The sequence below is a fragment of the Antechinus flavipes genome, chromosome 2, assembly GCF_016432865.1.
Source record: "Antechinus flavipes isolate AdamAnt ecotype Samford, QLD, Australia chromosome 2, AdamAnt_v2, whole genome shotgun sequence".
In the NCBI taxonomy this organism is placed as follows: domain Eukaryota; kingdom Metazoa; phylum Chordata; class Mammalia; order Dasyuromorphia; family Dasyuridae; genus Antechinus; species Antechinus flavipes.
Genome location: NC_067399.1, coordinates 448,092,782 through 448,118,844, shown reverse-complemented (window position 1 = coordinate 448,118,844; position 26,063 = coordinate 448,092,782). Strand labels below are relative to the sequence as shown.

The following is a 26,063-nucleotide window of genomic DNA, read 5'->3' as shown; positions in this document are numbered from 1 at the left end:
CTCCAAGCCCAGCCCAGGCAGATGCTTTAGTTATTAATGTATTAGTTACTGATATTTATATAATAATATATATTAGTCTAATAATTTCTCTCATTCTCTTTACTTACTTAGTCTGGTCTTTGGACAACAGTCATATTATCTGTCCTCAAAAGCATTTAACTAACTAGAGTTAGGATAGGGAATGAGCCTGTGGTTTCATTGATCTAGAAAATTACTTGGTAAGGAAACAACTAATGCTCACATCTTGTTTCTATACATACAACATTGCTTACATTACTATTTTAAGCATATTGGTCAAATTGGTCTCCTTGCTTCTTCTTCTCCCCACTGCAGACTGTCCTCTGTTCAGCTATGATTTTCTTCTACTAAAATAATTTTCTTAAAGCTCAGATCTGACAATGTCACTTTTCTATTCAGTAAGTTCTAGAGGCTCCCTATTGATTCTATGATCAAATTTTCTCAAAAATATTCATATTGTTCCCTTTTAATTTTGATTTTGTTTTGTATATATTTCTACTTTAGAACATGTATATAATTTACATGTCTGAATATATATCTATTAAAACTGGAGCACAAACTTTTTTTTTACTAATAAAGATGTATGATTAATAAAATTTGGACAATGCTACTCTGGACAATTTTATAAGAATATAAGTTGCAAGGAGGAAGTAACTGAATTGATGGAGTTTCCTCATCTGGGAGCTCCTTTTACCAGTGATATCAGAGGTTGATCCCAATCCTTCAAGCAAACCTTTACGGTTTCCGTTTACTCAACATTCTTTTTAGTATTTTATCTCCAAATACTGCTGTTGACTTTTATAAAGTACAACAATGACAAATATGAGAACTTCAGAGAATCATGGCATTATTTGTGTGACCCAATGAACTCATTATTTGTATGTAGAACCAAGAAAAAAACATAACAATGATTACAGCAATTAAATGGGTAAAAAAGTCACTAAAAAGAAGTTGAAATCTGAGTAGTTGAAAAACCAGTGAAAGTTTTAGAAATAAAAAAGTGAAGCATATCTCCTTGGCAGATGAGGGCAAAAACTACTAGGACAGAACAATGGATGTCTTGTCAAGCTATGGTTTTTGTCCTGAGGAAGGAGGGTTAAATTTGAAGAGGGATGGGAAATGACTTTAATACAAAAATAAAAATATTAAAATTTATTAAGATAATATGGAATAGAAATGAAAATGAAATAGAATGTAAATAGAACTCAGCTGAATTATCCTGATGTGATCAATTCTCTGACTGTGACTATGGGACTGTCACCTCTCTCTAAATATTATGCCTTTCAGAGCAGCCTGAGAGTATGTTAACATCTTTGACTTCCATATTACATTGTTGATTGATATTAACCTGGAAAATCACCTAATAACTTCCAACATTTTCCCATATGAAATGAACTCTGTTTCGTGGGGTCTCTACCACATCATCTTATAGTCTTTTGTTACACTGGGTCAAGATCTTTTTATCGCCTAGCCCTGTCATCCACTATATCCTTCCCAACTTCATGTCATCAGAAACTTTGATAAACATATTATGTATGCCTTTATATAAATTAATGATGAAAAATGGTGAACACAGCCAAGTACTGATCCCTTGAAATAGTCCACTAAAAAACTCTCTCCAAATTGGTATCAATCCCTTTAAAAAATATAATAACTCTTTGAGTCTAATTCTAAATTCATCTAGGTATACTGTTGTTTAGCTCCTATTACTCCATCTTGTCCACAAAAACATCGTGAGAAATTTGTTGAGAGCTTGATTGAAATCTTGGTAAACGATGTTTATAGCATTATCCTGATCTACCAGTCTGGTAATCCTGTCAAAAAAGGAAATGAAGTTAGTCTGGCATGACCTGTTTTTGAGAGTCATGTTGGCATTCAGAGATCAGAGTTTCTCTTTCTAGGTGTTCACAGGGCATACCTTAATTATATGCTACAGAATCATGCTGGGAATTGAAGTCAAATTCACTGACCCATCTATAATTGGCAGACTCAGTTTCCTTTTTTTTTTTAAACCAGAGCAGTATTTGTCTTTTTTCCAGTCCCATGGCACAATTATTCTTGTTTGTGATAATCTATCAGAGATGATGAATCAGTTTAATCTGAGTCATATACTCTGGTTCTTTCTGTATCCTAGAAATAGTTTATCTTGGCTTGGGGACTGAAATTCATTGAATTTGCTTATTTGGGATTTCAAATCCTTGATCACTAATTTTTTTCTCCCTCACCTTTTAATTCAAAGTTTATTCACCTTAACAAAGAAAAACAATGAGAAATTGAGCTTTCTTTTTCCTCTCTTATCCTAGCTGTCTCCAAAGTAGTTCTGTCCTTGCTCTGATGCTCCCTTTGCTAACAAGCTAAAAAACCTTTTTCTGGTTGTCCTTGGCTTCTGAATCCATTTCAATCACTGAACTCCTTTAACTATTCTTTAATGGCTGCTATATTTAAGTATTAGTCTTCCATTCCCTGACCTTGAGTTCATCTTCTATATGTTTCCTTTTAAAGTCTCTAATGGTCAGTGAGTTGATTATTTGTGTCCAACTCTTTATGACCTCATTTGGGTTTTTCTTGGCAAAGATACTGGAATGGTTTGCCATTTTCTTCTCCAGCTCATTTTACAGATGAGGAAATTGAGGCAAGCAGAATTAAGTGATTTGCTCAAAGTCACACAACTAATAAGTATCTGGGGTCAGATTTGAATTGAGGAAAATGAATTTTCTTGAGTTCAGGACCAGCATTCTAATTACTGCACCACCTAGATGCAGTTAGATACCCCTTGCATCATCTATATTCCCCTTTTTCTTCCTCATTAGAATTGTTTCTCTTTGGATTTTCAAAATTTTTCATTTTTGAGTGCCTTCCATTTTTTCTTGCATTAATCTATAGAATTTCAATTCATGGTGTATTTTTTTCTGAAGCTTTTGAAATCTCTGTTTTCACAATCTGGGGTGTATGTGTCAGATTGTGTTCACGTTTCTCTCCTCCATGCCAACTTTTAAATTGACCAGTAAAGTCAATAAACATGAGCAATGCCCAAGGCAATAAAGAGGGAAGAGAAGCTTAAAAGAGGCAGAAGTATACAAATTTAAAAAAAAATAAATTTCTTAATATTGCTTAGTTTGACACTTTGGCCCCAGTCTTGATAACTCTCAAATCTTGGACTTTTTAAAATAGCACTTTATTATAGTTGACATGTTATTATTGTTATTCAGGTGTTTGAGTTATACAGGTTGAGTTTGTGACCTCCTTTGGGGGTTTCTTGGTAGAGATATTGGAGTTGTTTGCCATTTACTTCTTCAACTAATTTTAAATTTAAGGAACTGAGTCAATAGGGTTAAGTGACGTATCCAGGATCATACAACTAGATGTCTGAGGGCAGATTTAAAGTGCTCATGCACTGTAGCTGCCTTTGGATTATTATTATGCCATATTTTAAAGATGAGGAAATTGAGGTTGAGGGAGTTAAAGTTACTTGTAAATAAGTGTCTAAAGTAAATTTGAAGTGAATTCTTTGAGTTCAAGTCTACTGTTGTCCATTGTGCCACTTTTATCTCCATTTGCACAGCTATGAAAAGTGGTGTTCTGGCAAATGGATACATTACTGATGATCTTGCTTTTTTTCCTTGGGTTTGGTTTGGGGTTGGTGAGGCAGAAGAGAATGTGGAGCTGGAGTCAGATCTTGCCTCTGACACAATCTGTGTGACTAAGGGCAGATCATTTCTCCTCTTTAAACTACACTGTTTTCATTTATTTTTAAAAAAAATGCCTAAAGTACCTATCTCACAGGGTTGTCTTGAGGCTTAAATAAGAAAACATATTTAGGGGCAGCTAGATGGCTATAGATAGAAGATCAGCCCTGGGATCAGGGAACACCTGAGTCAATCTGGTCTCCGTCATTTATTGACACTAGCTGAGTGATCCTTCACTTAATCCTAATTGTCTCAGGGGGAAAAAGAAAATGCATGTAAAGCATTTTGCAAATTTCAAAGCAGTTGTTTTGTGGTAGTTATTATTGTGATCTAATAAACAGAGTCTTTAAATTTTTATTTTTATTTTTTGCAAGGCCATTGGGGTTAAGTGACTTGTGTAGGGTCATATAGCTAGATTTGATTTGGATTTGAACTTAGATCCTCTTGACTCCAGAGCCAGTGCTCTATCCACTGTGCCATTTAACTGCTCCCAGTTTTTTTATTTTTAAAAATTTAAAATTTTTCAAATGCTGAACATAAAAATTAAAAGAGAACAATGGCCTGTTTGCTTTAATGTACCTTTTTGATTGATCTTTTTTCTCAGCATTCAACACATTTTTGTTTCTTGTAAGACTACTTTATTAGCTGGTTTTTCCTTTTCTTTACAGAAATCCCACTTTCCCATGCAGCATGAATCAGTTTCCAGCAAAGAGCTCTTCCCAGTGTCAACCGCTGGAAGATTCAAACTCCTGGCTCCCCTCCATAGAGAGCCTTTCAATGGATGACTTTTGGATGGAGGTGGAGAACATGAAGCAGACTGATGAGCTGAAGCAGGAAGATGGTAGTATTACTGAAGCCCAGATCCCAGAGGGTGAGGAACTCTGCTGCTACTAATCATGAGGAGGGGAAATGGACAGAAGGGCAGTGTGACTGGCTGTGGTGGAGGTGGACAGGTTTTTTAAAAAAATTGATTAATCTTTAATATACATTGCTTTATGAATCATGTTGAGAGAGAAAAATGAGAGCAAAAGGGAAAAGTCATGGGAGAGAGAAAAGAACATAAAAAAGAAGTGGGACATAGCATGTGTTGATTTACATTCAGTCTCCTTAGTTCTTTTTTGGGATACAGAGAGCATTTTTTATCCAAAGTCTATTGGGATTGCTTTAGATCACTGAGAAGAACCAAGTCTTTCATAGTTGATTATCGCACATTCTTGTTATTCTGTACAATGTATTCCTGATTCTACTTGTTTCACTCAACATCAGTTCATGTAAATCTTTCCAAGATTTTCTAAAATCAGCTTGTTCCTCATTTTTTATAGAACAGTAATATTCCATTGTTATCATATAGCACAATTGATGGCATCTACTCATTTTTCAATTCTTTGCTACTACAAACATTTTTGCACATGTGGGTCCTTTTCTCTCCTTTTTGTTTTCCTTGGGATACAGACCTTGTAATAGTACTGCTGGGTATATACGGTTTTATAGCCCTTTGGGTATAGTTCCAGATTGCTCTCCAGAATGGCTGGATGTGTTCACAATTTCACCAACAATGTATCAGTGTCCTAGTTTTCCCACATCCCCTCCAACATTCACCATTATCTTTTCCTGTCACGTTAGCCCATTTGAGAGGTGATATTGCAGAGTATATAGCTATAGATGACTTTAATTTCCTCATCTAAAAATTTTCCTCATCATATCCTTTGACCATTTATCAATTGGGAAATAAACTTATAAATTTAACACAGTTCTTTATATGTTTTAGAAACGATGCCTGTATCAGAAATACTGGTTGTAAAGATTTTTTCCCCCAGCTTTGTTACTTCCCTTTTAATCTTGTTTCTATTGGTTTTGTTTGTGCAAAAACTTTTAAATTTAATGTAATCAAAGTTTTCCATTTTACCATTCATAATTTCTCCCTTCTGCAAAGATCTGATCCAAGGCAGGTTTTGATTGGAGCAATGAGGTAGCCCAGTGGATAGACTTCTAGGCCTGAAGTAAAAAAAGACTCAAATCTGGCCTCAGATATTTGCTAGTTGTGTGAACCTGGCCAAGTCACTTATCCCTATTTACCTCAGTTTCCTCATCTGTAAAATGATCTGGAGAAGAAAATGGCAAACCACTCCACTATTTTTGCTCCAATAAAACCCCAAATAGGGTCACAAAGATAAATATATTGAATCACTGAACCCAATAACAAGGTTTTCATTGAGTTGTTTGGCTAATAAAGTGTGTGTGTGTGTGTGTGTGTGTGTGTGTGTGTGTGTGTGTGTGTGTGTGAAATTTCAGCAACCAACTGTTTCAAATCAGCAAACATCTGCTAGTGTCCACTCAGTCTAGAGCAGGGAGGAGATGCAAGGTATAGATAAGCAATTCCGGTCCTGTAGGAGCCTACAATCTAAAAATTAAGATTCAAACACAGACAACTTTTACACTAGATAGGAGATAAGGCTATTGTTATTTGTTGTTCTTTCTCCAAGAGGACTATGACATCAGAGAGGTGATGCCGTGACATGCAAGTGAACTGGCTTTGAGGGAGGGAGGGCTGTGCAAAGTCACCAGCGTCACCTTCCCCTCCAGAGCCCTCTGGGTCCCTTGGCCAGATACAGATCAGGACTCCTGGAGATGGCCCTGGATGCAGGGGGACGCCTTGGCCTTTTTAAGCTAAGGTCTTTTCCAAGGTTTGACAGAGGCAATGCTCAGTCTATAATTAAGGCAGAGAATGGCCTCTTACCTGGTCAAAAATAATTTACAGCAGTACCTCGGTATTCGCTGTTGGTTGGTTCTAGAAGGCACAGTGAGGGGGGAAACGAGTACCAAATGAATTTTTCACATAAGGAATCCACCTCCAGGCTGCAGTCCAACCCTCCCTCCCCCTCTAATTCCCCAGTGGGGCTTCCAGCTTTGGAGAAACAAGCCAGCCCAGCCCTGCTGGCTCCTGACCTTGACCCATCTCACTTTCTGAGAGGAACCTTGACCTTTGTACTCTCTCCCCATCCCACGCCATCCAAGCCTCCTTTCAGGTATGGGATGGGGGGAACCTGGTTGTGGAGGTAGAAGCTAAGGTCCGGCACCTTCTGCTGCCCAGGACCCGGGGCTGCTGCTGGGAATCCTGGGAGCCCCAGGGGTCCCTCTGCTGCTCCTGCTGGGTCCACTGCTGTTTCTATTGCTGCTTTTCGGGCCATTGCTGTTGCTCCTGCTGACCATGCAGGCCATTCTCTTTTGGGACTGGGACACAATATGTTGCAGCCATGTCAGAGGACAGGCCCACTGTGCATCGGGGCCTCCAACCTGAGCACCGTAGCCTTCCCTGGCAAGTAGGACTGAGGGCAAGAGCAGGGATGGGGCAGTACACCTGGTCAACCTCAGATCCTCCCTCCAGGTGCAGGGAGGGCTGAGCAAGCTTCGGGTGCTGAAGCAATTTTTTTCTCCTTGAAATGTGTGGGATACTGAATTCAATGAGTTTAGAAGCAGACCAGTACTGAAGTACTACTGCATTACTCTGGGAGGCCCTCAGGATTTCTGGCCTAAACAGAAACAATTGCTAACTACACTCTCTGAGCAATCAGAGCTCAAACAGTGAGCAGGTGGGGCTTGGCATAGGACTCCTTGTTGGTAAATCAATGAGAGCCTGATGATTTGGGTTTAAGGCATAGTCCTAGCCCATAAACCCAGATGTCTCGCAACGTTTCAGCGATCAAGACTCATGTTCCTTTTGTCAGAGTACCTGCATGTATGGACAGAGAGAGGAGAAGGAATTGTGTTGCCCAGCTGACCAGTTCTAATTGAGCCCCCAGTGGAAAAACTCCTACTTCTACTTACCAGAGCTGTTGTTTGTCCTTTGTTCTCAAAGACTACCTTGACACCCAGGAGATGATGCTATGGCAGGACAAATGAACTGGATTTAAGTGAGGGAGGGCTGTTCAAAGTCACCAGGGAGATTAACTGCAAACATAAGGTGAAGAGCCAAGTTCATTATGAGTTCCTGGAGGGAAACGGTCTTTGCCAACATATGACTTCTTGAAGGAGGCGGCATCTGAGCTCTAATCGCATTACATTTATTTACCTCTATAAATCAGGAGGTTGTAACCTGGTGTCCAATAACCTGTTTTTAAAAAATATCTTGGTAACTGTATTTCAGCAAAGTTTTCCTTTGTAATTCTCTATATTTGTTTATTATGCCTTTGAAAACATTCTTAATAGACTTCCAAGGAAACCTATGAGACCCCAAAGTTAGGATTTCCTGGTGAGAGTGTTCATTTCCGCCTTGCCACTGCCACCATAGGCTAATGAATACTCCCTGAGGGCACTGCTCTAGAACTCTGAGCTCTAGAGGGATAAAGGAGTAATATAAGGGTTTTCTGGTTTATTTGCCCCCTTCCCTACCACCACTGTACTTCCTTCTGGGATTATCAGTTGAAATCTATTAGTCAATCAGACAGTTAGTTTTTAGACAGGGGTATTAAGATGTTACAGTAAGAACAGTTGGCATAAAATGCTCCCTCCCCCCAATAAAAAAAGTCTGTATAATACTTTCTCACAAGTACATACAGAGTGCGAGGGAATGTCTCGAGCTGAGAGCGTACGTGGCAAAGGGAAGCAACCCCTAGCTTACTGGAGGACTCAGGTCTTTGCTTTTGGGAAGATTTAGCCGTCTTGTGTATTTCTTGCAGGTTCTCGAAGCTGTCTTCCCTCAGGTTGTCTAGGTTGTCCTCATCTCCTGGTAGAGACGCCACGTCAGTCATTGCGGTCTCTGCCACTATTCACCGCTTTCCCAGGAGATGCTGCTGGGGCACTGATGGGCACGCCAGTTCCTAGAACCTCTGCGTTTCACAAGGTCATGCTCTGGTTAAAGGGGAAAAGGAAAGGAAAGCCTGAGGTGTTCTTCTCCCTCTTCTGTGTTGCCCAGAGGTTTGGCTAGGATTGCTTTCACCGCTTGCTGGCCAAACACTGGAGAATCCAGAGTGACTTGCTATTTTATACTAACTATATTCTTGATGCATTTCATTGAAAAGCCTTTTGTTGATTACTTTATTGATTCATTGGAGGTGGCTAGGCTTTATTTGCAACAGTTCATACCTCTGATTGATTAATTCAGTTGAGAAGTCTGGATGACTTTCAATCCTTATGTAGAGAAGGGCCTTCCACAGCTGCCCCACCCAGCTGCCCCTGCTCTCTGTGTTTATGTAGTGTGACATATGATCTATGTGTATGTGGTAGATATGGTTTTTGTAAGAATATATATCAGTATATGCATGCCTCCTTGAAGTTAAATAAATACAAGTAAATAAATACAAAGCATGTATACAGATGAGAGAGAGAAAAGGAAAGAAAGGAGAGAGATCAAGATTGGAAGGGCCAAGATCTTCCATAAGAGTTGGCACCCGGACTGTGCTTTGAAAGAAGGAAGGATTTTTTTTGCAGGACAAATTCTGCCTGATTATAGGCTATTTACAGATTGTCTCTTTTACCTTCCAGTCATTAAATCCAGCAGGATTTAATGAGACAAGCGAACTCAAAGTCACTTCATTGGAGACATCATACCTGGTATAGGCAATCATTCACCAACCAATTGTGAATCCACTTAATCATAGTCACCTAGATCCTATCCCCATCTTGCCTATAAGGTTATTATGAGAGACTTTAGCAGGGCTCCACAAACTTTTAAATAAGGGGCCAGTTCACTGTCCCTCGGCTCTTGGAGGGCCGGACTATAGTATAAACAAAAACTTAGTTTTGTGGGCCTTTAAATAAAGAAACTTCATAGCCCTGGGTGAGGGGGAGAAACCGTCCTCACTGTTGCATCTGGCCCGTGGGCCGTAGTTGGAGGACCCCTGCTTTAAAGGGTCCTATGGGAGCTAGAAGGAACTTAAAAGATAAAGACCATCTCAGAGGAAGTAGTCTCCCAATGTATCGACTCCTCAAAGACTAAACACAAGAGTCCCGTTTCCCATCCCAGGAGTGTACACACATAGACCCACACATTTTGGGTGTGTGCATACAGTACATACATACATACACCCTCCACATCACCCCATGGAGGTATTGTCAGTGCTGTTGGACTGAGCTCCCCCTTTCATTCTGCCAGGTTTAATTCCTCATACAAATGTGGAAACTAAGGCCTAGAGTGACACACAAGTAGCAGAGCAAGGATTCAAAGGTATTCACAGGTCCTCTGACTCCAGAGCCAGCACCCTTGCCAATATATTATGGTGAACTTGACAAATACTTTATTAAATTCAAGCTCCAGTGTATCTGTGGCATTCTTCTGATTAACCAGCCTGATAAGAGATGGCATTCATACTTATGTAGTATAACAAGTCCTTGCCTAAAATATTTCTTTATTTGTCAATACTGTTTAGCCCAGTTCTTTAAACATGTCAAATAACTCTGTATATTCTTCTCATCCTTTCCCCTAAACAGTCCCCAAACAGTACACAAACTGAAAGAAGTGAATTCCCTTTTGCCCCTTTTGCCTTTTGTCTTACCTTTATCCACCCCACTTTCCATCTTACCCCCTTCCCTCCCCCCCAACCCAAACTGGAAGAAACATTCCCTTCCAGATCTCATTAATTGTAACAAGCAGAGATCAGCATGTTGAAATGGTAATGTGTACTTCTGTGATGAGTGGGACTTGGCTTTCAGCTCTTTTTTCCTCCTACCCTTGAGATTGTTTATGTCCTCCACCTTCCCACTAAATTTGTGTCTGCACAAATGTGTCTATACTTTTGGTAGTTTCAGATTTAGAGGCAACCTTTGCAGAATAGAACATGAGGAGCTCTATTCTCTGAAGTTTCCTTTATCTGGGACTTTCAAGAACATTAGGACATAATCTATTCCCTTGCTCATATAAGAGGTAAAATTAAGGTAGACTGAGGCATAAAGTTGTGAACACAATCAGTTTACTAATAAACACGAATTTACTAATAAATAGGACCTCAGCTTCCCCAAAAAGCTAAAACCCCAAATGAAGGGGACTGTTCTCTTATAGTTTTAGGAAATATAGAAAATAGGAAGGCTAGCATCATAGATGGAAGAAAATATGGTTGCATGGAAATTAGGAAGGGGGACTAACAATAATCCCTCTCTTTTTCTCCAGTGACTAAGAAATATTCATTGTTTGAGTCCAGTTGCATTTGCAAGGACAGAGATAGCAAACCAGATTTTTTTGTGTACCAAACCAGATGTCCATGAGGAATAGCTTGGTTTTGTAAAGATACTAGAGACCAGTCTCCTTAGTGTCCACTTGTATTTTTTGAGGTTAACACAGTTCCTTGACACAAGTACAAAAGCATGATTAACAGAAGAACTGAAAACCTAACTCATTAGAAGCCAGCTAAATTTCTGAATTAAGTTCAGAGACAAGGAATCATGATTTGGTCAGTTACTGAACAAAAATCAATTAATTGTAACTAGGATCAATTTTAAAAAACACAGAATCAATTTATTTCACTTAAAAAGATTCAGTGGCTCCCTATGGTCTTTAGGCTAAAATGGCCTTCGTCTAACATATAAAACTACACATTTCATCGTTTTTTTGGGGGTGGGGGAATCCTCTTGATTTATTAGTCATTCAGTCCTGAAGGAGACTAACTCCAAAGAAAGAAAAAGAAATCCTTTCTTACACTTTTTGACTCATTATACCCCATCCTGGAGTCCTAGGAAAAATTCTCTAAAAGTTTAGGAATGGGTCATTTACATACACATAGGCACAAAGAAGAAAAGGTATAGGACAACTTTTTCTTCCTTCCACTAAAAAAGACATGTTTAAAATACAAAGGATCTGTAAGTGTATGTTGATGATTAAAGCACGTAACAATAAGCTATATTTCCATCATACTCTTGAATGTGATAACTCCTGACCTATTGAACTCACAAAGTTGTTATCAAGGCTGGAACCACCCATTTCAGGATTGCTGTTTGATCACCTGTGGTCAGGGAAAAAAACACAAAGAAGAGATACGTAGAGCATTTGAGCTCCATTCTCAGGTTTATCTAGACCCCATCAAGTGTTCTCTGTACTGTGGAGCTTCCATAACTTTAAGGAGTTATGGAAGCTCTTCCCACTGCCTTTGTTGGAAATCTGAGGAAGGGCTTGAAGAGTCCTCACATATTTGATAAATGGGAGGAAAGAATGATCAATGAAGTTCTCTCCTTTTAAAGCCTATTGAGTAAGGCAGCCTTTTCTGCTCAGTGGCCAGTTCTGTTGGGTTTGGCTCGCTCTCTCTCTCCCCCACTAACTTCCCTATCACAGGGACCAAGAGACCAACCACAAGTTTCTATTTACATTTGTGCTTTAGCAAACAGCCGGACAAATGTATTTATCAGAAACAGTCTGGTGATGAGGCCATTAGAAAGGACAAACATGCAGGCTCAGCTCCATAGGAAGGGCTCCAGACAAAACAGATAAGGAGTTTTCCCCCATTATAAAGCCTTCTAAAATCTGGTTCCAACTCCCTTCTTTCCAGTTTCTTTCCAGAGTTATTACATATGACTCGCCTTCATAATACTTCGTTTCAGTCAAACTTTCTTATTTGATGTTTTCTTCTGTATTCCAGCCTCTTAGAATCCCTAGCTTTTTTTCAAAGCTCATCTCACATTCTACTTTCTATGTTCCTGATTCCCCTTCCCTTTTAGTACTAGCCCCAATTCAGTTTGTTTTTATTTTTATTTGTATGTAATTTGAATGTTCTTATTTGTGCTCTTATTGTTTTTCCCAACTAGAATGTGGGCTCTTTGAGGACGGGGACTTAAAAAAATTTTTGTCTTTGTATTCTCAGCACCTAGTACTCTAGAGTACTATTGTAGGTGCTTTACAAATGCTTGCTGGTTAGATAACTGCATAAATATGTATGCATATATTGGATTTAACATACATTTTACTATGTTTAACATAGATTACTTGCCATCTAGGAGAGGAGGTGGGGCGAAGAGGTGAAAAATTGGAACATAAAGGTTTCAAGGGTCAATGTTGAAAAATTATCCATGCATATGTTTTGAAAATAAAAAACTTTAACTAAAATTTTTTTTAAAAAAATGTTTGCTCATTAAAGGTAATACTAAGGAACCTATGGTTCAAATCTTTTGGATCATAGAATTAGAATTTTTAAGCTGAAAGGAACCTGAAAGGCCATCTAGTCCTACCCCTTTATTTTTTATAGATAAGAAAATGAGGCCTAGAGAAATTAAGTGATTTGTTTCAAGTCATACAGATAGTAAATGACAGAGCTAGACTTGGAAGACAAAGTCTTTAATTCCACATCCAGATTCCTTTTTGCCACATTAGACTGTCTCCAGATCACTTAGTTCCTGGGTAAAACTAGAAGACCAAAAGACAAAGCAATTTGCATTTGCCAGGTGAATGTCATTAATTTTGTAGTAGAGCTGTTTTGGGAGAGTTTTGGAGGGCACTAGTGGGCATGTCAGTATCTCTTCATTCTTTGTTTTCTAGTGACCAGTATGTCTCATAATGCTGGGGAGTCTCTGGAGAAACCCCACAGGCTCCAATTTACACTTTCATATTTTGCCAGGTTTTAAAATGACTCCTAAGGAAATTTTACCCACAACATAGGGAGTCCATGGAGGGACAAATGACCTGTTAGATAATTGAGCGCAGATGGGTGTGACCTCTATCATAGAACAACTGCTTTTCTCTAAAGGACCAAATATATGGAATCGTTTTCCCATTTTAGTTTTCCATTTAGCTCTTTTTTTATAATGTGACAATGAATCTTCTTAGTTTTTATAAGTACTTAGTTTTTATACTGTCTTATTGAGAAGAAATTGAACATTTCAGGCTGAAATGAGTTTTGCAGTTGAACAGATGAAGGTTTGGATAGAAAATGATAATGATAATAAACATTAACATAATGCTTTGCAATTTATAAATGGATATGACAGCCGGAAACCACCGTGCTTTCTCTGAACTCAAACCCAGCCCTTTAGCTTATTACTAGGTTCTGTTTGTGAGGAAAGTGGGTCATTACAAGGGAGTCTCTGACATCAATTGGGGAAAGCTAATTTTCTGAGAACAAGGATGATTTTTCTAGGTTAAGCTTCATTACAGGCCTGCACAATCTCTAATTAAATTGTGTGCAAAACATGCAGGCCAAATCCAGTTTTATTTTGAGGATTTGTGATTATTTTGCATGAGAAGATGAGCTGTCCAAAGAACATGAGCAGTGATTTCCAGCGTTCTGGAACTTTATGGGCTCAGTTGGAGATCCCTTAGCTTGATCTTACAATCAGAACCTGCCTCTATTGCACTCTTCTTCCCTCCCTTCCCCCACCTTTGTTATTTTCCACTTTTAGAACTGGCTTGAGAAATGGGATGGTTTTTTTTTTTTTATTGTACTTGTATTTCCCAGGGCTTAGCACAATGCCCAGCATATAGTGCTTATGAATGTTTGTTTACTGTTAAATTTCTTCCATTCTCTCCTTCCTTCTGTCTATTCCTTTCTTCACTTTTATTCATTTATTTACTTCCTTTCTTCCTTTCTCTCTCTCTCTTTCCTTTCCTTTTTTCCTTTTCTTTCCTTTTTTTCCCTTTCTTTCCTTTTTTCTCTTTCTTTCCTTTTTTTCCCTTTCTCTCCTTTCTTTCCCTTACTTCCTTTCTTCCTTCCTTCAATTAATTTCCTTTTCTTCTTTCCCTCCCTTTCCTTCCTTCCCTTCTAATCTGACTTTCTTTTGGGAAGAAATATGACTTTAGATAAAAACTCTTGTATGGGACCACTTATCATTGAGCATAGATACTTCAAGAACCCAGGATTCAATTAATGTGAATATGTCCTACCACTGAGAAGTACAGTTCCTACCAAATTAGTTGTTGATTTGATGAATTGCTGTAACTGAGATGTCTCCTACCTTAGTGGCCAACTTTCTGGTGATGAACTCCTTTCTTGACCAGGTCTATACTCAGTCTTTTGAATTTAGTAGGACCTATCAGAGTTTAACTTGACTAAGATGATCTTAAAAATGAGTCCTCTGTGCCCGTGTGACTCATCAGAGAATGCTGGTAGAGACTCTGGTTTGAAACTTAATAAAATAGCTTCAGTTTCTATTTATGGTACCTGGGGCCTTTGAATGCCTGGCAATTTTCCCTGTGACACACACTCATTAGGGTTGTTCTATAATGTCTGTTTCTTTAAAATGATCAAGGGTTGACAAGTAAAGGATCAGATGAGAACCTGAAATATTAGAATAGAGCAGGTAGATAGGTAAATAAACTGAAACAAGAGCAGGGGAGTTCAGATATACTACATATATCTGTAGTATATGTGGAGGAAGCAACATGAAAGAATGAAAAGAATACTGAATTTAGAGTCAGAAAACCTGGAATCAAATTCCAACTGATACTTACTGTGTGACCTTTAGCAAATCCCTTCCCCCTCCAAACTGCAATTCCTTCTTATATGCAGGGTGGCAGTTGGACAAGATGATCCTAAGATCCTTTCTGGTTCTATAGGTTATGATACTATGCCCTCCAAACTTACTACATACACATATCCCCCTGTCCGTTCTCAAAGAGACAGGGGATTACCCTTGGAGCAAAGTTCCATGATGCCAAGGCTCTAGGTAGTGCTTCTTGGATTGGTTCTGCACTGGCTCCTTTGAAGAGAATGTTAGTTTATTCTGTCATTTTTTATGAGACTGTGACCATTTTTATTATTTTACTATATAATATGTTTTGAGATTCTAATGAATCTCCTTTTAAAAATATTTTAGCAATTTTTTTTAAAATAACATAATCATTTCTAATAATTCTTTCCCCCTGGTATTACTCTCACTTATTGACAGCAATGGAAAACAGTTAAGCAAAACTTTCTAATTATCATATTTGTTTGACTGAGTATGAAGCATTCTGTACCCATAATTTACCACTTTTCTATTTAGAAAAAGAGGGGGTATGTTACAATTTCTGTCATCTGGAACCAGTGTAGAATTTTGCATTTATTTATTTTGAGCAATTTTTATGTGTTGTCATATATTGTATTATTTTAGTTATTAGTCTTCTTTCTTTGTATTGCATCAGTTCATACAAGCCTTCTCATGTTTCTTTGAATTGCTCATAATTGCTGTTCCTCGGAACAAAGTAATACTCTATTACAGTCATTTAGAATGATTTGTTTAGCCTGTATCTAATGAATAGTTATTTGCTTTTGGTGCTTTACAAAAGTGTTGCTATGAATATTAATACACACATGTATATACACATGTATGTATGTGTGCACACATATATTGAACTTTCTCCCCCCTTTTATAGACTTTTTTAAGGTGAAATATCTAGTAGTAATTCCTGTGAATCACAGGATATAAACAACTTAATAACTGCTTGCATAGTTCCAAATTGTATTAGTTTGCTTGTGTTAACAAAGCTTATCCAACATTTAGTTCAAATCACTGAGAATTTGCATCTTTTGTCATTCTTGCCAATTTGATAAGAGGGTATTTTGATTTGCTATTCTTTTAGTGATTTGGAGCATTTTTTCTTACTTATTGATAAGAATATATTTTGCCTTTGGAAAAGTTCATATTCTTTGATTGCTAAACTTTTGTTTTAAAATACAACTTTAAGCTTTATTAGTTTATGTCAATTTCCTATATAATTTATAGGTAAAACTTTTATCATTTTTCTTGACTTAGCTGCATTGATTTTGTTTGTACAAATTATGTTTTCTCTTTTATAATCTCTTTCCATTTCTGATTGTGATTCTTCTCATAACATGACAATAGTATTTAGATCACTTGTGCCAGTTACCACAATAAGTTCCAACTGGAGAAGATGATGATTTAAACATATTTTGTGCCTAACTGCTTTCCAGTTTTCCCAGAACTTTAAAATAAGGACTTCTTCCTACAGTAATTTGTTTTTGGAGCCATCAAACACTGAACCCTCATGTTTGTTTGATTCTCAGACTTGTTTATTTACTCAGTTGCATTGGATTACTCTTGGTTTTTTTTAATTAGTATGAAATAATTTTAGTGCTTTATAATATAATTTGAGAATTGGCTTGTTTGTTTTATTAAGTTGACATTCTCTGAATTACCTCTATTAATTTTGTTATTGTTTTGCCTACTTCTGTGAATAATCTCTTGGTAGTTTGCTTGATGTGACACTTCTGCTTTTAGAAAATATTGAATGAAATATAAATGGGTTTAAGCTAGAATGTAAGGGAGAGATGGTGATCAAGACATAAAGGAAAACTTACTGGTCAGCATGAGGATAAAATCCTTGAAATGACTAAGGATGGTTGTGACACCTCTGTCCTTGAAGGAAAAGAAAAGGCATCATTCACCCTGGATTGTTAGACATTCATTAGCCTTTAGTCAGGGGCCAGTGACTTCTTATGGTCCTTTATTATTCTGGTAGCTGTGATACATCATATTTGACAGAAAGCATAATTCCCATTAATTATGTTTTGAACCCACTTCATAAATAAAATATTTGCTGAGTGTTAAATATTTCTGAAATGCTAATCCAGCTCCTTCATTCTACATGGAAAGAACCTTAGGCATTTAACTGCTGTGCTATAGGTATTTAGGGTTAATATTAAAAGTTCATTGTATTTAATCCTTTGATGAAAACATTCAGCTAGAATTCATATATTTCAAACCAAGTTTTACCTATGGCAGTTGTGCTTTAGCAATTATATCTGTGAATGTGAATATCTATCTCTGACAATTATAAAACGAATGTTTGGGTGGGACTTCAAAGATCATCTAACCTGGTAGCCTCTTAAATCATAAGTATCCCATTTACCTAACATCTTTGCCATCGTTGGCTATTTAGTGTGAGCCCAAATATATATCTTGATTGACAAGGAACTTGTTACCATAAACATCTGTGTGTCTGGTATTATCTGGGTGAATATGCCCCTCTTTGCTGTCCGCCTTGCTTCTGGAATCATGGAAACATGTTTACTATATGCAGTGCTTTGCATCTGTTGACAGAGGGTGAGGCAGAAGCCCAGTGGCTTCAGGATACGGGCTTGGCTGACCTCATTGGAGCCCCTACGCCGGACACTGATAACAGAGCACTCTTATCCACACTCACAAAGACGCAGGCGGCTGCTGTGCAACGGAGACTAGACACATACACACGCTCAATTCGTAGGAAAAACAAGCCACCAGTGAGAGACGTCAGAGACATCTTTGGGACCTTTGATTCTGGGGTCAGTTAAACCTTATCTTTTTTTATGTTTGGTCCTCTCTTTCCCCCTCTTGTCTCCTTCCCAGTGCTCCTCCTGACTGTAGTAATTTTCTCTCAAACGATTTTTGCACAAACAAAAATAAACATTGATACTTCGGTTACCATTAAGTTCATACACACAAAAGAAGGTCAGATTTGCAACTGAACAGGTAATGTATTTGCCTGGATAAGAGAAGGAGCATTAGGTTCTACCGAGTACATTATCCTAGTTTCTAGGACTACTTTGTGGTGTCATAGAAAAGGTGGTTGCATATGAAACTGGAAGATTTTGATACAAAACTTGTCTTTAAACTACCTTGGACATGGGTAGCTAAATAGCATGGTGCAAAAGGCACTTGGCTTGGAATCAGAAAGACTTATCTTCCTGAGTTCAAATCTAGCCTCAAACACTTATTATCTCTGTAGTCCTGGATAAATCACTTAACTCTGTTTACCTTACTTTTCTCATTTGTAAAAATGAGCTGGGGAAGGGTACTGTCAAGTACTTTGCCAAGAAAACCTTCAAAAATGGGCTTATGAAGAGTCAGCTATGACTGAAATGATCTAACAACAAAAACTACATTAGATAAGTCCCTTAATACTCTGGGTCTCAGTTTCCCCCTCTGTAAAATTAGGGGGTTGGACTAAATGATCTCTGTGACCCTTTCTTGCTCTCAGTCTCTTATTTTATGACAAAGATTAAAATCCTTGCTTCCACTCTCTAAGAATTTATTTAACACAATAATTTTAGGATCATAGATTTAAAGATCTGATTTTAGAGCCCATGGAATCTAACCCCTCATTTTTTTTTCTTTTTGGATTCTTAAATTTTTCTTTCTTTTTTTTAAAATTTATTTTTATTTATTTTTAATACACATTGCTTTATGAAACATGTTGCTTTATGAAAATCAGTATAAAAGGGGGAAATCATGGGAGAAAAAAAACCTAGAAAAAAGAAGTGAACATAGCATTACATTCAATCTCCATAGTTCTTTTTCTGGATGAAGTTGGCATTTGCTGTCTAAAATCTGTTGGGATTACTTTGGGTCACTGAACCACTGAGAAGAACCAAGTCTTTCATAGTTGATCATCGCACATTTTTGCTGTTATTGTGTACAATGTATTCTTGGTCCTGCTTGTTTCTCTCAGCATCAGTTCGTGCAAATCTTACCAGGCCTTTCTAAAATCAGCTTGTTCATCATTTTTTATAATACAATAATATTCCATCAGCCCCTTCATTTTACAGAGAAAGGATACTGAGGTCCAGAAATTTAAGTGACTTGCCCATCCATGGTCACATAGGTGGTAAGTAGCAGAGCTGGGATTTAAATCTATATCCTCTTAGTCAACTTCATCATTCTTTTTGTTGTACCATGCTGGTGTTAACTGAATCCATGATAGGCATCTAGCATCTTTGCTGGATCTAATCAACAAATTATTATTCAGAAATCCCTGCTTCCATCACAGCACCACTTTAGAGAATAAAAATAATAGTAACTCACATTTTATTTTATTTTTAATAATAGCATTTTATTTTTTAAACACATGCAAAGATAGTTTTTAACATTCACTCTTGCAAAATCTTGTATTCCAAACTTTTCTCCTTCCCTTCTCCTTATTCCCTTTCCCTAGATGGCAAGCAAGCCAACATGGCTTAAACATGTGAAATTCTTCTGAAATTCAATTCTAAAATTATTATGTTGCACAAGAAAAATCAAAAAGAGAAAAAAAGCAAGCAAACAATTAAAAAAGGTGAAAATACTATGTTGTGATCCATATTCAATTTTCATAGCCCTCTCTCTGGATGCAGATGCTTCTCTCCATCCAGTATTGGAATTGGCCTGAATCACCTCATTGTTGAAAAAAGCCATGTCCATCAGAGTAACTATTATAAGGCGTTTTCTGTACAGTGACCCTGCGTTTGGCAGTATGATATTATCCCCATTTGTAGATGAGGAAATAGAGGTTCTCAGAGAGGGAAAAGTGACTTATCTATGGTCACAGAAGTAGAACATAGCAGAATCAGCATTTACAAAACCAAGTCCTCCCACTTCAAGACTATATCCTTGGGCCAGAGAAAGGTCTTTGTCTCCCAGACAATGGCACCTGAAACATCCCTGCCTATCGGGGTAGGAAAGGAGAAAGGAGATCAGAAAAATGAACAGCAGCCCTTTACAAGCTGATTTTGGCTTTCTTTCAGGCTTATTATACATTATAGTTATCCTTTCCACATTGTGACTTTCCCCATCAAGTTTTTGATTTATCATGGGGTGGCATAAGAAATTAAATGGGAGAGTTTTAGGATTTTGTGGAAACTGCAGATGACACAGAAAAAGTTTAGAAACTCAAAAATGTGTGTATATACATATACATACATATGTAGTGTTGTATTATAATCGGCCTATTTTATCTCTTAATACCATAATAATTCAAACATCTTCTGTAATATGAAGGAAAAATCAAAACATTTTCTGTGGATTTTCCAAATTGGGGGAATGTTATACCCCTAACTCTTGAGATATGGAAGGGATTAACTATACTTCTTTTTATATATCTACAATCCAGCCAAATTGACCTTCTTAGTCTCAGTTTCCTTCTCTGCAAAATGAGGACAACAATAGCTCCTCCTTCCTAGAGTTATAGTGAAAATTAAATAAATGACACAGAAGGCACTTTGTAAACCTTAAATGCTAGCTGCATATATATCATTGCATCACATCCCTCTCCCTCTACATAAACTATCTTTTTCCTCTCCCCAATGCCCCCTGCCTGAAATTTACTCACTCATTTCCTCTTCTACCTTTTAGAATCTACAATTAAAAATTACTTCATGCTTTTCCTTTATGATGCCTAGTCTGATTTCTCCTGGCTATTACTATTCCTTCCCTCAAAATTACCTTGCATTTACTTTGTATCTGTGGTTGATGGCTATTTTGTGTACGCTTTTTATTATTATACATGTTGTTTCCTCCTATAGCTATTAAGCTTCTTAAAGAAAGAGACTTTTATTTTTGTCATTGTATCCCTGGCACACAGTAGGTACTGAGTGAATACTTATTGATTGATATAATTCGCAACATTTTTATTCAGGAGATGTTAACAGAGAGAGTGGGTGCTGAAGAGAAATGGACACAGCTCAACTCTAGGCCTGCAGAATCCCCACCAGGTAAGAAGACCTTTTGTTTTTTGGGAATTTCAAAATATATCCAAGTTCCTCTTCAAAGGTATTAAGTATTGTGTAGCTATCGGTCTTTGGACCAACATCAACCTCTGGAAGAGGTTTGTCAGTCAAAATGGCTTTTTGCTACCAAGTCCTCATTTTTTAAAATTTAAAAAAAAAGAACCCCTTCTTCCTTCTTCCTATATCCTACTCATTCCTTCTTTCTTGGCTCCCAGGTTCTTAATGTTTTTTGTGAAACTCATTGAGTTTGAAAACCAGCCTAGTAGACTTCTAGGCTCTTGTACCAATGTAGAAATGACCTTAAGCAGGATCAGTGGGGTGGGGATCAAATTTCTTGGCAAATCTGGGAATGGAGCCTATTGGTGGTGAATCTTTCATCTGCATAAAGCTGCATATCCTGGCATTAACATAATCCAGAAAAAATGTTTTCTATGTATCAGAGAACTTGAGAAATGCCCATTATAGGTGCTGGGAGTCCTACTGGGCTCTGGTATCTGGAACCTTACATCATAGAGGGAAAAAAGGCACATTACGATTATAAGACTTCTAGATACAATTCAACAAACGTTTATTAAGTGTGCACTATGATCAGAGCCCTGGATTAGGTGCTGGGAAAGAGATAAAGTTTAAATTAATTAAATCAAATACAAAAATCTTGGTCTTTGCCTTCATGAATTTAGTCTAGGAATATGCTATTTACACAGGTACTCATAATATACAATATTACATATTGAATGCCTTAGACGATCCAAGGGGGAAAGGCTATGGCCAACCAGTGGTGTCTTAGAGGACTTGGTCAAAGAGATGGAATTTGAATTAGAAAAGAATTGAAGAAATTCAGCAGGCAAAGAGAATGGGTAGAGGGTTAGAAGGTCACACCAAAGATTGGGAATAGACTGAGCAAAGACAAGAAAGAAGGAGAGTATAGTGATTATTCTGTAACTTTAGAGATAATCAGGTTTTTAGAATATATGTAAGGTAAGGCAGGAAAGGGAGATGGCACTAAATTGAAGAAACCTTAAATGTTAGTCAAAGAAGAATGAACTTTAGAGGCAATAGGAAAACATCGAAAATTCTTTAGCAGATCATTGACATCACTAGATCTATGCATAAGGAAAAATATTCTGGGTATGAAGGCTAGATTAGAAGGATAAAAAAGTAAAAGTGGAAAAAACTTGGATGGAATCCCCATAGTTAGTTATTATGTAACTAACATAGTTAGTAGGCAAAATTTCTTTGAATGTGAGAATTAAGTTTGGCTTATGAGTCTGAGGTCCAAGGAGGGAGAAATATATCTGTCATAGATAAATTCCTGAGTAGCTTTCTCCCTCAGAACTGCAGTCACCAATATCTGCAGGACATCCATCCTGTGGCTTCTATTGAAGAACTCTGTTTCTCCCCCTTTTGGTAGTGGCAGATTATCCAGGATGTGTGGAATATCCTTGCCCAGTTCCCAGTTCTGGGAAGGAGGAAATATTCAGCACTGATTCTGCATATTCGGAGCAAGCAGCTCTTCTGCAAAAAAGAACACTACCCCCAGAAAGCAAGTGGATAAAGGGCAAGGGCTCACTGCCGGTAAGGGATTGAGAATACACTTGGATGATTGTTTGCATTAACTTTTGGGGGCATTTGGATTCTGAGGCATTATTGAGGTTATGCTCTTGGATTCGATTTCATAAACATTTTCTGGATATCTACAATGAGTAAGGCCCTATATGAAGGATATGTAGATGATTAGTGCATTGTCCCTGACTTCAAGAAACTTCTAGTTTCTTATATGAGATAAGGCATGTGCATAGCATTGTAAAACAAGGTTTATTGGTGACTGGGGTCATACACGAAATCTATTGTGCACTGAAAGGTGTACAGATTAAAGAATATTTATCTTCCTTCTCTCTTTTTTCCTCCTACTCTTTTTTTTTTTTTTGGTGTGGGGGAAGTATGATTAACATTGGAATTTGTTTTGCTTGACTATACATATTTATAATTGATTTTTTGTCTTCTCAGTGGGTTGGGGAGAGAAATTGGAATGGAAAATAAATTCAATAATTCAGAGGAAGACGAGCAATGGATGGAAATTACTAAGTGGCAAATTTAGGTTTGATGTTAGGAATAATTTCCTAGAAATAAGTTGTAGCTTTAAGTACCTGCCCTGAGAAGTTGTGAGTTTTCCCTCTTTAGAGGTTTTTCTGCATGACCAATTTGGTAGGCATGTTGTAGTTGGCGATTCCTTTCATTTATGTGTTGAACTAAATGCTTGCTTAGGAATATCCTCGTGTCAACGAGATGAATAAGAAAAAAAGAAAAGAAGGAACTTTGGCACTACTATTAAATTTCTGTCATTTAATTTCAGTGAGGCCTTCAATCAATTTTGTGAGTTTTGTGACTTTTCTCTGTCAAAGATCACCCATTTGGGATCCTAGATGGAGTGTTAGTAAAGATGGTTTGGCAGTGGGCACAGGAATGGTAAGAGATTCTAGGACTTTAGCAGGAGAATTATTGAAGTATTTGTCCATAGATTATAAGCTATTTAGGATGGTAGGTGAACTAGAAGTAGACTAATATACTTAAAAACTAGGGATGCCTAGAAGGACTATAGTTTTTCAAAGAGAAAAAATCAGGTTCACCAAGTGTGAGAGTAAGAGAGGCAGAGGTTCTTTTGTAGTCAGAGAGAGTGTTTCAAAGGTGAACTTCTTTTCATTATAGATGCATAGACTATCAGAGTCAAAAGGAACCTTAGAGGTGATGTAAGAGCTAGATCATTTCTAAGACTCCTTCTATATTCTACACTAACCCTCTCATTATACAAATGACTTAACTGAGGCCCAGAGAAGAAGGCATTGTTGGTTTAAGGCTACACAGGATGTTAATATCAGATCCAGGACTAGAATCTGGACATTGATTTTTCGAAGGGACATTCATGTGTTACCTGAAAATGACTAAATTTCCAGGGATTATCTGTAATTCCAGATACCTTAATCCCTACTAAACGTTTTGAACATTGGGATTTTTTTTTTTTTTTTTTTTTTTGCTTCTCTAGAAGTTTAGAATTCCGAAGGGAAGACTTGGAGTGACAAGAATAGGAGACTTATCCCAACAAGACATGAAGAAGATCCCTACATTGGCCCTGATTGAATTGACAGCTCTCTGTGACATTTTGGGACTGGACTTGAGAAGGAGCAAGGCAGGAAAATGGAAGTCAACAGGTGAGCCATCTATCTAGTCTATCTTGTCCTGCACCTTTCTTTTTCTACCCACATTTCCTCTTCCTGGTTCTCATGTTTAGAATAATTTTTATCTAGTTTTCTTAAATTCACCTTAAGACTCACCTTATTTTTCTGGCCATCAAACACTTTACATATGCCAAGACTAGATTAGACTAAATTTCCTTAATTGAAATAAGATTTAATTGACAACAATCTCATATTCTTTTAAATCTTTTTATTTAGGGGGAGAGGGCATGGGAAATCTTAAATCTCTGTAGAGGTGTTGGATAACATGGAAACAGGGGAATCTTAGATGAGATTTGGAAGAGACATTTCTTTATAACAATACTGACTCCTTGTTATTGAGAGCAAAGGGTCCCAGATTCTTGGATAAGTCTATTCATCAAAGGAAGGAGACAAATATTTGTTTTGTTTTGTGAGACAGTTGGAGTTAAGTGGCTTGCCCAGAGTCACACAGCTAATAAATATTAAGTGTCTGAGGTTGGATTTGAACTCAGATCCTCTTGACTTCAGGTCCAGAATTCTATCTACTGTGCCTAGATAAATATTAAGTACCTACTATGTGCCAAGCATATAGGCACTTTATAAATATTCTCTCATTTGATTTTTGCAACAATCCTGGATGGTAAATGCTATTTGATCTGCATTTTACAGATGAGAAAACTGAGGCAGGCAGTCAAGTGATTTGCTCAAGAGTACCCAGCTAGTAATTATTTGAGGCTGGGCTTGAACTCAGTCAGGTCTTTCTTGCTCCAGACCCAAGCTACAACCAGATTCCAGCATCTAACTGCTTCTAGTGCCTCATGGCTAGTAATAGAGCCCAACTTTCCCCAACCCCCAAGTCTCCCCTACCTCCATTTACAGGTTTGTGTGTGTGTGTATCTGTTCTGTGGCATATACATGTTTTTCTTGCATCCTTAGAGCTTCATCTCGGTCATCCTTGCCTTGTGCTGATTTGTTTGCTTGATAGACATGGAGAAGGCTGACTCAGTTTTTGTTATTTCAAGAACCTATAGTCAGTCCCATCAGTGAGTGCTCCAATTTACACAGATTTCAACCTCTCCGTGTCTTGGAAGATGGTTTATTTAATAAGTTGTTTTGAACAAAGAAATCAGAGCCCACTGGCCAACTTTTGGGGATTAGTATATTTGAATTCAGTAGATCCAATGCAATGTGTTATAGCAGACAAGGTATTGGATTTAGAATCAGGAAGACTTGAGTTCTTATTCCACCACAGATATTTACTTAACTTGTATAACCTTAAGCAAAAGTCACTTTCTTCCAGACCTCATCAGAAAAACAAAGAGGTTGGACTCTGTGTATTCTTAAGTTCACTTCCATCTTAAATCTCCATGTCCCCTGTGTGGTGGATACTCAGTCTGTTCCTGGTCCAGTTCTCAAAACCCTTTTAGCTCAGTAGGACCTGCAAGAACATATGTTCCATTATAGTCACCTTGAGAACTAAGCTTAGGGTCTATGTCTCAGGGAGGCATGGAGAAGAGTTTTTGTTGAGTTTAGTCATTGTCTTTAAAATTTGTCCTTTAATTCTATCGGAATGGAGGGTCTAATGCATGTTGCTCCTGGAGAAACTAAGGAAGGAAATGCAGTATTAACTAAAAAGACATGAAATACTTTTTGGTTTCTTCTTTTTACAGAGAACCAGCTCTTTGGAGTCCCTCTTAGCACTTTGCTGGAGACTGATCAGAAAGTTGTCCCCAACACACAAGTCCCATTGATTCTACAAGCTGTAAGTTGCCTTC

At 37.6% G+C, this 26,063-nt stretch overlaps 1 protein-coding gene across 2 annotated transcripts in view; it reads left to right on the top strand.

The window, feature by feature from the left end:
- ARHGAP40 (Rho GTPase activating protein 40) overlaps positions 1-26,063 on the top strand; it is a 115,313-nt gene that overhangs the window by 66,255 nt on the left and 22,995 nt on the right. For both annotated transcript variants that reach the window (XM_051979318.1, XM_051979317.1), the window contains exons 2-7: positions 4,373-4,575; positions 17,658-17,878; positions 20,986-21,061; positions 22,488-22,651; positions 24,117-24,282; positions 25,959-26,050. In XM_051979318.1, the coding sequence (XP_051835278.1) occupies positions 4,395-4,575; positions 17,658-17,878; positions 20,986-21,061; positions 22,488-22,651; positions 24,117-24,282; positions 25,959-26,050 (900 nt within the window). In that variant the 5' untranslated portion in view covers positions 4,373-4,394. The remainder of the gene's footprint in view (positions 1-4,372; positions 4,576-17,657; positions 17,879-20,985; positions 21,062-22,487; positions 22,652-24,116; positions 24,283-25,958; positions 26,051-26,063) is intronic.